The sequence below is a fragment of the Caretta caretta genome, chromosome 1 (genome assembly GCF_965140235.1).
Source record: "Caretta caretta isolate rCarCar2 chromosome 1, rCarCar1.hap1, whole genome shotgun sequence".
NCBI lineage: Eukaryota > Metazoa > Chordata > Testudines > Cheloniidae > Caretta > Caretta caretta.
The window spans coordinates 325788129-325801847 of NC_134206.1; the positions used below are offsets into that span (position 1 = coordinate 325788129).

The window sequence follows — 13719 nt, forward strand, 5'->3', positions numbered from 1 at the left end:
AAGGTAGTGCCTGAAAATCCAAAGAGAATCCTGCACTGGGATACAGCAAAGAGAGAACATTACCTCTTGAGACTGAAGTGCCTCACAGTTGTGACTGAGCACATCTGCAGAAGCAGTTCCACCTGGATAGGCTTCACACACCATTACACATATATACACATACATACTCGGAGAGCGAGCGCGAACATCACAAGGGGCTATCCAAGTACCCTCATCTAAACTCACAAATTAGGCAGTTTCGCTTGGATGATTTTCACACCAGTGCCCTCTACACAAGATGATGATTTTCTTAAATCTACTGCAGTAAATGCCCCTCTAATGTTTCCTCTAGAAAAGAGTCTTAAGCAGAATTTCTCTCTCTCTTATCCATGCACCCAACTTATTCCCTTCACTTTGCCTCCTCTGAGTCCAACTCTGTATTTGAAGCCACAGAGGCAAAGGAAGAAAGCAAAGTAGTAGCAGTAGTGAGACTCAGTATCGATTTAGCTGCAACAAGGGCAACCAGTCACCAGGCTGAACAATAAGGAAGTGAAAAAAGCCACAGCCAGGAGGGGCTCAGAAAGGGTAGCTGGTACATGGTATTGCTTATGTGGTATGGCACTAGAAGCCAAGAGGTGGGACAGATTAAGCTTTTCAAGGCAAGGAGGCTGCAAGTGCAAATAAGTTATAAAGTAATCTTAATGAAAGTCAAAAAAGAAGCACAACACATCTAAAAGCAAAGCTCGAGCATCCCAACAACCTTAAAAGGAAACAAGCACTAAAATATTGGGTGGATGCTCAGGGCCTGAATGTTGAGACTCACGCCTGTCTTTGATCGTGGGTATGGTCATCCTAATTCTGACATTTCCCCCACAGACACATCATCTGTATTTTCTTTAAGAAATATGGTAGAGGTCATACCTGGTCAGATCATTTTTCCATCTAGACTCACATCCTGCCTTTGGCAGCTACCTATGGCAGATGAGGAAGGGGATCTAATAACTTAACAGTCAGAAACATACGTTATATTATATCACAGTTTGTTCGAGGGCATGGAGGGGAAAGAAATAGAAATTTGTTTCTTACCCAGCTCATGATCAGTTTCCCCCACCCAAAAATTATTGCAGCTAACGTAACTGCAGATTGTATTCATGTGTCCCTCTTTTATTCTTCCTAGTGCCTTGAAAAGAGTTCAACTTAACTATACCTTACATAACAATCTTCCATTAATCCAGTTAAAATGTCTTGCCTTTAAGTGCCCTTTAGTTCTTGTATTATGATACACGATATGAACAGTCTCCCAACGGTCTTCATTGTACTTATATACAGCTATAAATATAATAGTATACAAGTAAATATATATCTACATTATTGCATCTTACTCTTTGCCTTCCCACATTTAATAGCCCTAACCAGCATTTTCAGGAAGTTTTGGTTTGGGGTGCCTTTCTTTCTGGAAACTCAACCTCGTGTCCAGTCTCTGTTGGAGCTGTGGCCATTTAGCACTGAGGCCCCAGTGACACTAGAGAGCTTACAGTGGTGCAGCTGCGAGCTACAATGTAGGTGCTCTAAGGTGACAGGAGAGTGCTCTCCCATTGGCTTAACGACTCTAGCTCCCGCGAGCAGCAGTAGCAGCAAGGGCGAGGGGAGAAACTCCCACGGACAGAGCACAGTCCACACCAGCACTTACGTTGCTCAGAGGGGTGGTTTATTCACCCCCCTAAGCAACATAAATTATACCGACATAAGCTGTAGCGCAAACATAGCCTAACTATGTAAGTCAGGGGATTTGCAGGTGCTTAGCACTGCTGAAAAGTCAAACCCAAGTTGGCCCTTTGAGCTTTCAATTTGGCTACTTTGGAAAATGTGGCTGCTAATTTTTCTCCACCTTCATCATTCTTCTGATGCAAGCTTGGCCCACTTAATGTCGTTTTTACTGCCCTTTATTTCTTCTATGGTCTGCAAGCGTTAACATACTTTTGAACAACACACACACAATTTCTAGAATGCTGTTATAACAGTTTCTCAACTATTCTGTCTTCTGACCTCTTAGAACACAATGCAGTTTCCAGGTGGTGGACACCTGAAAACCAGCCATTCTGAGGGCTTTCAGATATTTGGAATATATGTCCAGTGTTTGTAGGAGGTTTCTAGCACTTGGGAGGTGGGTTTAATTTGGACACGATGATACTTGAATGTTTTACTTGGCATTACAACTAACTGGAGAATTGGTCTGAAATGAATAAAATGAATTTAAATAAAGACAAGTGCAAAGTTCTACACTTAGGAAGGAAAAATCAAATGCACAAATGCAAAGTGAGAAATAACTCAGCAGGCAGTTGAATAGGATCGGAGGGTTATAGTGGGTGTCAAACTGAGTATGAGTCAACAATGTGATGCAACTGCAGAAAAGGCTTATGTTCTGGGGTGTATTAACAGGCGTATAATATGTAAGATACAAGAGGTAATTGTCTTGCTGTACTTGGCACTGGTGAGGCGTCAACTGCAGTACCGTTTCCAGTATTTGGGCACTACACTACGAACAATGTGGACAATCTGGAGAGCATTCAGCAGAGACAAACAAAAACGTAGGTCATCAGAACCAGTGCAAGCAGAAGCAGGAGGGAGAATAATCTCCTAGAGTGGCAGCAGCTGAAGACGCTGGCTTGAAGGAAGTTGGAGCTGAAGAACTTACAAAGAAGTAACAAATTCATAATGAAGGACTCTCTGAATGGTTTAAATATTCCCTCCTATGGATGTTTCCTTACACTTGTTTATAGTGACTGTCACCAACCATCACACTGCCCAAATACGCATTTTATATGTTTCTTTGGTCACACTCTTCCCTAAACTTGACTAATTCAAGAGAAGTTACATTTAAGATGCAACTTCACTAGTTTCCTGTCTCACCTACCTTCCAGAATAATACTGAACAATGCTAGCATTCATATTGTTCACTGGGAAGCCACACACTTACACTTAACCCTACTCTTTTGCCCAGCTACACAAAGCAATGAAGCATTACAAGAAACCATTGTAATAAGATGGCTTATGCTTGCAACCCTTGTGTGCCTTCTCGCATCCACACAGAATAGCTGTCCAAGGTGTGGTTGCAATGCTAGTTAGCTGTAACACTGGGAACAAAGCCTTCAGCTCAGATCCAGATGAGTTGGCGCAGACTATAATGGCTTCACCCCAGTATGGACATGTAGCAACAAGCATGGCAGCTACAATGGTACAACTGCCTCTAACTCCATCTCACAATGCAGTGCCTCATATCTGGAAGTTACCCCAAAAGCCCCTGCTCCTAGCAAAGGTGCTGGGCACTATATGATGGAATGCACTAGTACCACAGTTGCAATACAAGACCCATGTGAATGCACTAGACTGGTTCCATCAAGAACGGCAAAACTGTGTGGATACACTACAAGGTTGCAAGGACACGTGAAGCACCATGCCCCTTAATGCAGTCACTATGTATGGTTTCCGTGCTGAAGGTAGCCAAGACCTTTGTTTCCCATCTCAGTCAGTTTAAATCTATGAAAAAACTTTACCTCTGACCTCAGATGACCTAGTTTCCTTAAACTTGGGACTTTTTCAGTCATCCAAACAAATTATGGACAGGTTCTTCCCTTCCCACTCTTTATTTAATGCTCTTCTGCATAATTCTCACAATTTAGAGAGGCATTACCTCTACAAAAATCAGGGTGATGCAAATCAGCCTATACACTGTGTACTCTCTGGTGGAATAGTTGGGTTTCTTAATGACATGTTTTGGTCAGTAGTTCAGCTACAGTACTTAGTTCTTTAGTTTCTTAACGCCACCAACTCCACTAATGTATTCCAGCATAAAGCTCAGGATGCTCCATTTACTTAAAAAACAACCACCATCCCTCCTCCCCCCCCCCCGAAACTTTCATGACGTGTAAATTTAAACTCTTCCTCATCACCTATACTGCAGAGAAATTTATTCAAATTCTCTGCCATCACCTGTTCCTTGGTGATTGTCTTTACTATACCCGGGGTGGTCCAGCAGACTCACTGGCTGACAGTTTACTTGCTTCTGCAGTATTTAGTAATAAATTGCTTTGCTGTTCTTAGTCATTTGTCCTTCAATCTCTTCTCCCTCCTCTTACTCTCCTGTTTTTTATTTGCCAAAGCTTATGTTCCAGCAGCAGGTAGAGGACATGTCTATTCTTGAAAAGCAGTGTTGTGGCCCACCTAATCACAAGACATTCATTTCTTTTCTAAGCCATAGCAGAGAGGTGGTTTCCTACTTTCTGGAGACTGTGTTTAGCCCTGGGATAGGAAAACAGATACGAGTCCGGTCAAACACCTTTTCAACAGTGACTTACTATTCCTGATTCCTTGGCTCAAACTCGGAGAGAATCGGATTGTTGGCAAAAAGCGGCTATAAGAAGAGACACAGAGAAATGCCATATTCCCTGCTCTGCAGCACTTTTTCCTCTTGTAGATAGGTAATGGTGCTACTGGAGAATGGCAGTGACTGCTGAAAGTGCTGTGGCTCGGTCTTAGTCCCTGAGCCAGCTTCTATTTCAGGGTTTTCAATAGTTCCCCCCACCTCCATAAGCATAGTATCCAAGCCTCCTCTACCTACTCATTTAAAAAATAAAAATAAAAAAAACTCATGTCTCATTTCTGAAAACCTAGCAGCAAATCCTGGCTTCTTAAACTACAATTATCACAGCCACCCTTGCTTGCTGCACTGCAAGCTCAACACTGCATGGGGATCTCTCTGCATTCTGCATGTGTGTTAGCTTTCGTAGGTGTTTGCCTGACTTCGCAGGCCTGGAATCCAGATCACTACACTGACACTTCAGCGCTGATGGCAGTTTTTGCAAAGACACTTAGTTTCATTGCAAATATTGTCTCTCTTCAGTAATGCTTCTGCTAGCTCAAGAAGAGGTTGGCTTCACAGGGCTTCCTGGCCTCCTTCGATTCCATGTGCACTTAAAAGAGACAAATTACACAGACTGTTTTTTGAAAAGGCTTGATTTTTGCTTCCCATCAGCACTGTCTCAACATATTGCACAATGTTTTCTTTATTATAAAAATTGTCTTCTGTATCAGGCAGGCAGAAAGAAAAAAAAGTTTCCCAAGGAGATGCTAATGCATACTGTTGTCTGTAATTAGAGGTAAGTGGTTGTTTATATGGCCATCCGGAAGTAGGACCTAACAAAACGAAAACATTATTAATATCTTGTTCAAGAACTTCATCTGTTGCATTTTGCTTTTTTAAAATACGCATGTCCTCCATTCTCTGCTTTTCTGGATCCTTAAATCCATAGAAGTGTGTGGTTTTTTCCCCACTTATGTAGTAGATTTTCCAGGGAACATCACTGTCCTCTTATTACAAATCTGGCTAAGGACCCACGCTGTTCAAACAATTTTTAAAAACTTCTGAACATGCTCCTAATGAAATCAAGCGAAGTTTTACCATGGATTTCAATTGGAACAGCATTAGGTCATACAATTGTATTCTTTCATTACAGCTAGCTATCTTTTAAAATCTTTTACTTTGCTAGTATATAGTTGTTCTATTTCCTTAATTCCTATTATAAGAAAAGAAAATATTCTTACAGGTGTAGGTTTGTGTAAGCCCAGTTTGAAACGACAGCAGATAATTTCCACTAGGAATCTTCCAATGCCATGTAAAATGCCTGTAATATCAAACAGGGTTTGATTTTTTAAAAGGAATAAAATGAGGACTGTGTAAAAAGAGGCTTCTGCAATAACAGCACCACATCAAGTTTAAACTTAAACTCCGTTTCAGTACAATTGACCACAATGCATGCATTGAAAAAAAAAAAAATTTAAAAATATTTTTCATTTTCTTAACAAAGATTTCTATTTTGAAATGGAAACCACTCATTTTTTTCCATGCAAATGTGACCCCTCCAAAAAACAAATTTTGTGTCAGAAAAGCACCAGGGAATTAAGTTAATCAACAAGGAGATTCGCATTACTATTTATTCATTGGCTTGGGGGAAACAAAAACCAAAAGCTGTGATTCAGACTGACCAGTTTATTACACCACCCACTTGAAAAAAACTTGACAGGAAAACTCAGCTTCCCACAAGAAGCTGAAAGCTGTTTTTACAATGGACAGAAGCCTATATGAATTTCACAAAGGTCATGTCCGTGTCATTGGTCATGTGCTACACACGTGCTGCCCCTCGAATGAATTGGAAATATGCTCTGAATAACCAAAAATCCCAAATCTGACTCCAAACCAGCCACCACTAGTGCAAGGGGCACAACTCTGATCCTTTGAGTCAGAGCTGTGATCTCTGAAGGGCTTACAGAGCTAATGAAGTTATTCAATGAAATAACATGGGTTCTTTTGGTACCTGTAAACCTTGTACCATTAGCAGTGGTAGTAAGAGTTAAAAGGAACTTTTTGTCACAGGAAGCAATCCAGAACCAAACAGCAATGCCAGTCTACAGTGAGGCTTTCTGTAGCACTGCTCTAGGCACATTTTATGCTAAGCTTTTCCCTCTATTTCTTTAGAAGTGCCAATAAACTATTCTTTCACATGAGGTAAATGGAATTGGTTTCAGAGACCGTTTGTTGGGCCAGATGCTTGTTGATAAATCCAGAAACGTCACTCGAGCAAGGCAGGGAAAAAGTAACTGCCTGCCTGGGAACAAGGTCACAGAGGAGGGAAAAAAGTGGTTTCAGGTAACAGGAAGGATGTGCCAATGGCCATTGTGCAGATGGGGAAAACCAAACAACTGCTAGGTATCAAGCATGGTTACAAGCTCAAAGACTAAAGGGGATCAGAGACCACCGAAGCCATTATTAATTACCTATGTAATTTGGCCGATGATTATGGTTTTTTTGAATTTCTCTAATTTCAAAATTAGAGGAACCTATACTTCAGTGAACGATTCATTTTCTCATTGGAACACGGAGTACATTGTACAACCCTTCCTCTAGACAAATGAAGTACTCTGAAGTGTTTTGATAATGGATAAAATATACCCACTTAGAAGAATACAATGGCTTTTGCCCGGGTTATGCTAATTCATCATTAAATGCTGTCAGCGTAGACAAATCAGTTTTGTGAGGCAAAAAGCATCCACTCAACAAGACAGCTAATGTTCACAGGTTAAAATCGTCTCTGTTTCAGCAGTTTCAGTACAGAATAGGAAGATACTTTCCTCAAGTTAAAAGCAACGGTATTAATAATTCTTAGGCACAGAGGAACCTGATTCTTTTTATGATTCATTTTGGCCCTGGGTAATCAGTGAATTGAGATGCCTCTTCAGGTAAAGCTAGCTGTTTCTCTCAGGGGCCAAATCCTATGGTCCATTCAAGACTTACCAAGGAAAAAACCTCATGATGACTTTAATGGGAGTTTTACCTCAGTAAGTTTTGGACAAGGTTAGCAGAATTAGGCCCCAACTACAGTATAGACTCAGACAGAATATTAGAGGTCACACCAGTTTGTAGTGTATATCCACGAACTTCCAGTAATGAACAAACTATGGTTTTAATTAGAAAAGAAAAGAAATGGCAAGTCCACCATAGTGTACTGGGGATGTTCTATACACAGTATTAGAAATTCATAGCATTTCATGCACAAACCAATAACCCACTCACTAGTTGTGAATAGATACCTAATAGCTTATTGCATGAACTCACAAAACGAGTAGCGTAACGAGGGTGGACGCTGGATTTATGGCCTTTAGTTGCATAATTCTATCTACCTGGTAGGTCACAAGAAGGAATGCATTGATGGTTACCTGTAGTTGAGAAAATTCCACCAATAATACCACAGAGTCTTACTAAGAACTGCCAAAAGGGCATGTGTTCTTCTGTTACTGTCACCATAAGTGAACTGATGTCATATTTCATGAATATCCCTGATACCCCATGGCTGCCAGCTGCATGGTTAATCACTCTTTCCTGAGGGCAAAGAGAGAAACATACAAAAGTTAGTAGTCTCACATCAGTCACATGCACAGCAATATCTAATGGACAGGGCTGACAAAGAGCAACTTGTTAGGACAGTCAGTAATCAACATGAGACAACAGAGCAACAAGGTGACACATAGTAACTAGATTTTGATCAAAGTAGGGATGAGATACTATTTTATACTGTAGACCTTTATGCTAGCAAGTCACTATTCACTTTCCTGTTTACTTGCCCTTTGCATTGCATACCCTTGTTCAATACCAGTGACTAGTACTTGCCCTCCTTTAATTCTACAACTGAGCAATTTACACACTCCTCTCAGGATACGGGTTTACTTAATTCATTTCTTTAAGGACCAAGCTTAAAACCAGATCATCCCTGTCCTTTATGCAGGTATATGGGGTACAGATTGGGAGTATAAGGGCAGCAGACACCTGTAAGGGCCAGGGACTGCCTCCTCCCTGCGCCCCTGTAATTGCCTCAAAAAGGAAGGGAAAGATATAATGGTCATGGCCTTGTCCCATTCCATGAAACAGGCCAAGTACACCAGGAAGAAGTGCAGCCTTCCACACATGTCCCAGGATGCTGCAGCCTTGCACTGCCCCTAATACAGGGTTGGGCCATAAAGAAACATTCTAGCCTATAAGTGTTTTCTTCCCTTAAGTATGAAGCATCCAGGTGCACTTTAAACTTCACTACATGTAGGCGTTGTACCAACTTTACAGAGTGGTGAACTGAGGTGGCTGAGAAAGGTTATAGTCCAGATCTTAAGAACCAGCCTCTAGGTGCCTCATCTGAGACATGTGGGCCTCATTTTCAGAGTTTCTGAGTAGCCACAACCTCAAGTGAAGTCAAGAGGAGCTATAGGTTTATTTATTAGATCCCTACATATGAATTTGGGTGCTGACCCTTCAAAATCTAGTGCCAAATTTTCAGAGTTGCTGAGCATCCACGGATTGTATTGTCTTCACTCGGAGCATGGGTGCTCAATACTTCTGAAAATCAGGCTCATATGTTTGAAAATTTTAACCCAATGGGTCTAAAGACAGGAATCCAAAATTAGAGACCATTTTAGAAAATCCACACTAAGTAATTGGACTCAAAAATCAAACATCCAGGTAGGTCAGAACTCATGGAAAAGGACTCAAAACTCCTGATTCCCAGCCCCTTGCTCTAACCACCAGACAAATCGGTGTCCTTAATCACTTTTATAACTTCCTCCAATTTGTGAAAAACTCTTTTATACCGAGGGGTCCAGAACAGAGCACACTACTCCTGACAATCTCATCAAGGCCATTTACATAATACCTCTCACATGTAGCCCAAAGACATTTGCTTTTCTGTTGCCATACTGTGCTGCAAGGTCACATCTCCTTTGCTGCCCACTGTCTCCCAGAGGTTTCTTTTGGTATCATCACTTTCCAAGTCTGAAAATCTCTGTTTCAGTTTCTTTCTCCCAGATGTATTAGCCTGTACTTCCCAAGTTGATTCTCATCTCTCTAATTCTCACCTCTCTATGCTTCTTGTATATGATTTCTTACTGGCATAATACTCCCCAAATTCAGAATTTTCTTCAAAATTAACACACTTCTTACTATCCTCACTTTCCTGCCTCTCCTTGATCATTAAGATGGTCAAGTACAAAGCAGTTTAAAACCTAGAAATTCAAGTTCTTTTGAATGGTTTTCAAGAGAAAAGAAGTCACATCTATCTGAAGTCATCCTGAAAAATTTGCAGCTATTTGCATGCTAGTGACAGCTGTTGATAAAATAACCTGGGAGCTGCTGAGTAAATGCACAGGGTAGCAAAGAACTAATTCACTGAAGATATATTCAGCAATGAATAGACTAAAGAAGTAAGCTACATAAGAAAAGAGCAAAACTAAACAGAAAGATAATGTATCATGGAGCAGTTTCATCCTATCTGAGAATTCAATACACTCTTTCCTTTTACTAAAGAGCATCCAGTATACTGGAAACTCAAAATCAGGGACAACTGATTGAAAACTTCAGACATCTCATCTTTCTCCAGTAAATTCAGCTGACATGTATAACCAGGTTATATTTATGATATACAGCTGCTTTTAGTTACCAAAGTAAGAGGATGTGAGCGTCATATACCAAATTTATCAGCTACATACAAAGTGCTTTTATTAATTGCAATAATTACAAACCCATATCACAGAAGAAACCCATATGTACTTTCAGAATTTTAAGACCAACAGGCTGTATTAAGCAATAAGGACAGATACCGACAGACTTTACTACACATTTAAAAAAAAAAAAAAGCTGGATGGAGGCCGTTAAGGTCAGTATGTAGAGCCAAGGATGCACTAACAAGAGTTGATTCTTTTCTGATTGCTATAGACAGCCTGACCGTTATTCTAAAGCTACATTAAAGAGAAAAAACATCTTTTTGGGGGCATTTTGGTCTAATATTTCTACTTTCTATTTCTATTCCTATCAACACCAGATCCTGAGCTAGTATAAACTGACATAGCTATATTGATTTCAACAAAGCTACAACACTTTACAGCAGCTGAGGATCTGCCCTACTATATGTAGAAAAGTGGAGCTATGTGGTATAGGTATTGGTTATCGCTCAGACCTTCTCTACAGTAATACATTTTAACATATTCAAACAATTTTTCAAACAGCAGCATTAATTAACATTACTTTAACCATGGCTTTGTAGTCACCATAGACAAGGACAAGCTGTGTTCCCCACTGTATCTCCTACGGACGTTATTAGGCCCTACAGGGGTCAGGTTTTAACCATGAGGAGTTGGCACAATGTGGATCCTGGGTTTTTCAATCTCTGGACACATTCTGTAGTCTGCTACAACACCACCACTTACACACTAGACAATTTTTCTCTGGAAAACTGTTCTCTCTCTAATAGCCTTCCTCAGACCATTTATTAGTTTAAAAGAAGAACTATACTGTTAACAGGCAGGCTTGCCTGGCGAGGCACATCACTGTAATCCCACCCACAACCTCAGTTATTCATAAAAACTTCCTCCTAGGAGCTTATGATTCTGTAGCATCTTTCAGACCAACTGAATCCCCAAAAGATTTACAGAGTTAAATAAATCACTACTACTAATAAAATAAATATTTTTTCCAAGCAGAAAGAGAGAAAGGAGGTACAGGGAGAAAAGCTGTGATGTAAAGTGAGATGGAGAGTCAATGAGGTGGAGAGATTTAGAAAAACTGTTCCAGATGCCAGTGCCTTGGAAGGAGCAGTGACACTGTCCTGCAGAGGAATGGCAAAATGCTAGATGAGGAGGAGGAGTAAGGAGACTGAAATGTATCTTGCAAGATTCAGATCACTGATTAATTTTTGTTCCTGTTTTGAGTTCAATTCTCTACAGAATAACCTCCCCACCTTTTCTTCAATATCCTGAATGTCCCACTGCTGAATTTAAAAAAAAAAAAATCACTCCTTTTTCTCCCACTTTGATAATACAGCAAAAACAATTGTCTATGAAGCATAGCATAGTGCTCCCAATGCAAAATAAAGACTGAGGAAACACTAGATTGTAGAATAATCAATTTCATACAAGTTACATTTAAGTGAATGATCATTACTATACAATTTTTTTTAAGCCCAGTATCCCCCGCCTGCCTTTCATAGTTGAGCTTTTCAAAGAGCTGTTCCTTCAGCTTGTAAATATCAAGATCAACCTGAGCTCAACCACTGACTAGGGAAATGATAATGAGACAGGTGTAACAAGAATATATTAGAATGCTTTTTTCTTATTTACATCAGTCTTTGAACATTCACATGACAAAATTTGGCAAGGAGTAGACTGCAGTAACTAATAGCTGGGTTTCCCTTTTTACAGATTTGGAATTTATAATGAACACCAAATCTAAAGATAACAGAAGTTTGACAATCAAGAGATTGGGTGATTAACAGTAGGTGCCTCACCAAATGCAAATCAAAATAGCTGGGAGGCAAAGAACAGTAGTGTTCTGTACCCTCGGGTTACTCAATCCAACAGGAGTTGAATAAAAGGAATAGAGATGGATTAAGTATTTATCATGCAAGCCTATTAGGATAATTTATGGGAACCTGTTTTCATTATTAGCCACAAGTGAAGTAAGAAAGGCTAGTTGCTAATCATTAAATCTAACATTGGGACCCAGGATTTTTGGATGCAAGACGCTAATGCAAATAACTGAACACGTGTTGCCACATACATATATTTTACATTCAGTATATCACTGACAAATATCCCAACATATCCTGGAGTATTTTAGTAAACTGACCTGCCTGAAGAGTTTTTAAAAGCAAAAACCAATCTACCTTTGACAAGTACAAACACACTAAAACAAAACCTTTTCTTTGGGTTGGTTTCTAACTGGGACTTACCCTTTCTGTCACGGAAAACTGGTGAGTTTCTGCTGAAATTTTATACGTATGGAGTTTTGTTGGCACGACTGTGATAAAATATTGGAACATCTGGTTGTCTAAAACAAAACAAATCTTACTATTGAATTAACAATAATTATAGGGTAAAAATCATTTGAGAGAGATAGTCAGCTGTTAAACAAGTATTTTTCTGAAAAGACCATTAAGAATATTATCTATTAAGCTCTGTCTACCCTGGGGGCAATTTCAAAAAGTCCCACTGTTGACAACACTGGTTTGGCTCTATCAGTGTTAATTTCGAGGGTTAGGCCCTCGGACAAATTTTTGCACATGCCAGACTTCACACACTGTGATTAGTCCCACTGAAATCAATAGGACAGTTCAGTGTGTGAAGTTTAGCATGTGTATAAATCTTTCCAGGGCCCTACTGTAGACAAGCCACAGGCTGCCACTGCTGTTTTAACCACCATCTCATGTAACCCTGCACACAGAAGTAGGGGTTATGGCAGTGGTTTTAAAACGGTGGCTGAAGCCAACAGTCTGTCTATGTAAATTCTTCCAGTGTTCTTAACACTAGTGGGACTGAATTGATTGGATTTTCAGAAAGTTTCCCTAGATGAGACAGTTCATTAGAGAACTCATAGTAGATGTTACGAATTATACCTGAGAGGTTAGACAATGGTGGGCCCCAAACCAAAATGGAGTCACATATGCTAACTTTTCCTTAACATAGACAATCAGCATTTTGTCATGTATTTATAATATAATCCCTCTTCATTCAACATCCTAGCAGAACAAACCATCAAACAACTGAAATGATCATTTCAAGTGAAATGGTATTTCAAATCAGCAAAGTAACACCATTTGCTCTGCTGTCTGATCAAGGTCTGTGGGTCTAAGGTTTTGCAGTTTTTTAGCATATTAAAATATTCATGTCGCAGAAATAATTAATTCCATTTCTTTTCAATAGTCTGGTAAGTAATCTTACCAGTGACATTACAATACAAAACACATCCAAAGAGTTCAATATATTTTGTCAATGAACGTGCTAAACCGTGATTAATCCTCACAGCCCCTCTGTGAGGTAGATATTAGCCTCAATTTATAAATGAGGAAATGTAAATGACTTGCCAAAGACCACACAGTGAGTCGGTAACAGAGATGGGAACAGAACCTAAGAATCCTGAATCTCAGTCCTACAGTCTAACCACTAGACAGTCTCCTTCATAATGACACTTGGCTCTGCAAGTCCAAGTTGTAACATACAGCTGTAAATCTTTTTGGAATTTGTCCACACAGGTGAGTGCTCAGCCATAATTTAAATACAGTACATTTGTATGTGCAACTACAAATCAACATCAGAAGCAACAAAGGAGTAGCAAAGTACTGTTAAAAAAAGATTACACCATGAATGATGCAG

At 39.8% G+C, this 13719-nt stretch overlaps 1 protein-coding gene across 4 annotated transcripts in view; it reads right to left on the reverse strand.

Annotated features, from left to right (window-relative positions):
* ERGIC2 (ERGIC and golgi 2) overlaps positions 1-13719 on the reverse strand; it is a 56489-nt gene that overhangs the window by 12293 nt on the left and 30477 nt on the right. For 3 of the 4 annotated variants that reach the window (XM_048836311.2, XM_048836310.2, XM_048836309.2), the window contains exons 13-15: positions 12300-12397; positions 7750-7912; positions 5581-5660 (exon numbers count right to left, since the gene is read on the reverse strand). In XM_048836311.2, coding sequence (XP_048692268.1) covers positions 5581-5660; positions 7750-7912; positions 12300-12397 — 341 coding nt within the window. Of the gene's footprint in view, positions 1-4974; positions 5173-5580; positions 5661-7749; positions 7913-12299; positions 12398-13719 lie in introns of those variants that run through there. The other variant, XM_048836312.2, reaches the window with a different exon arrangement.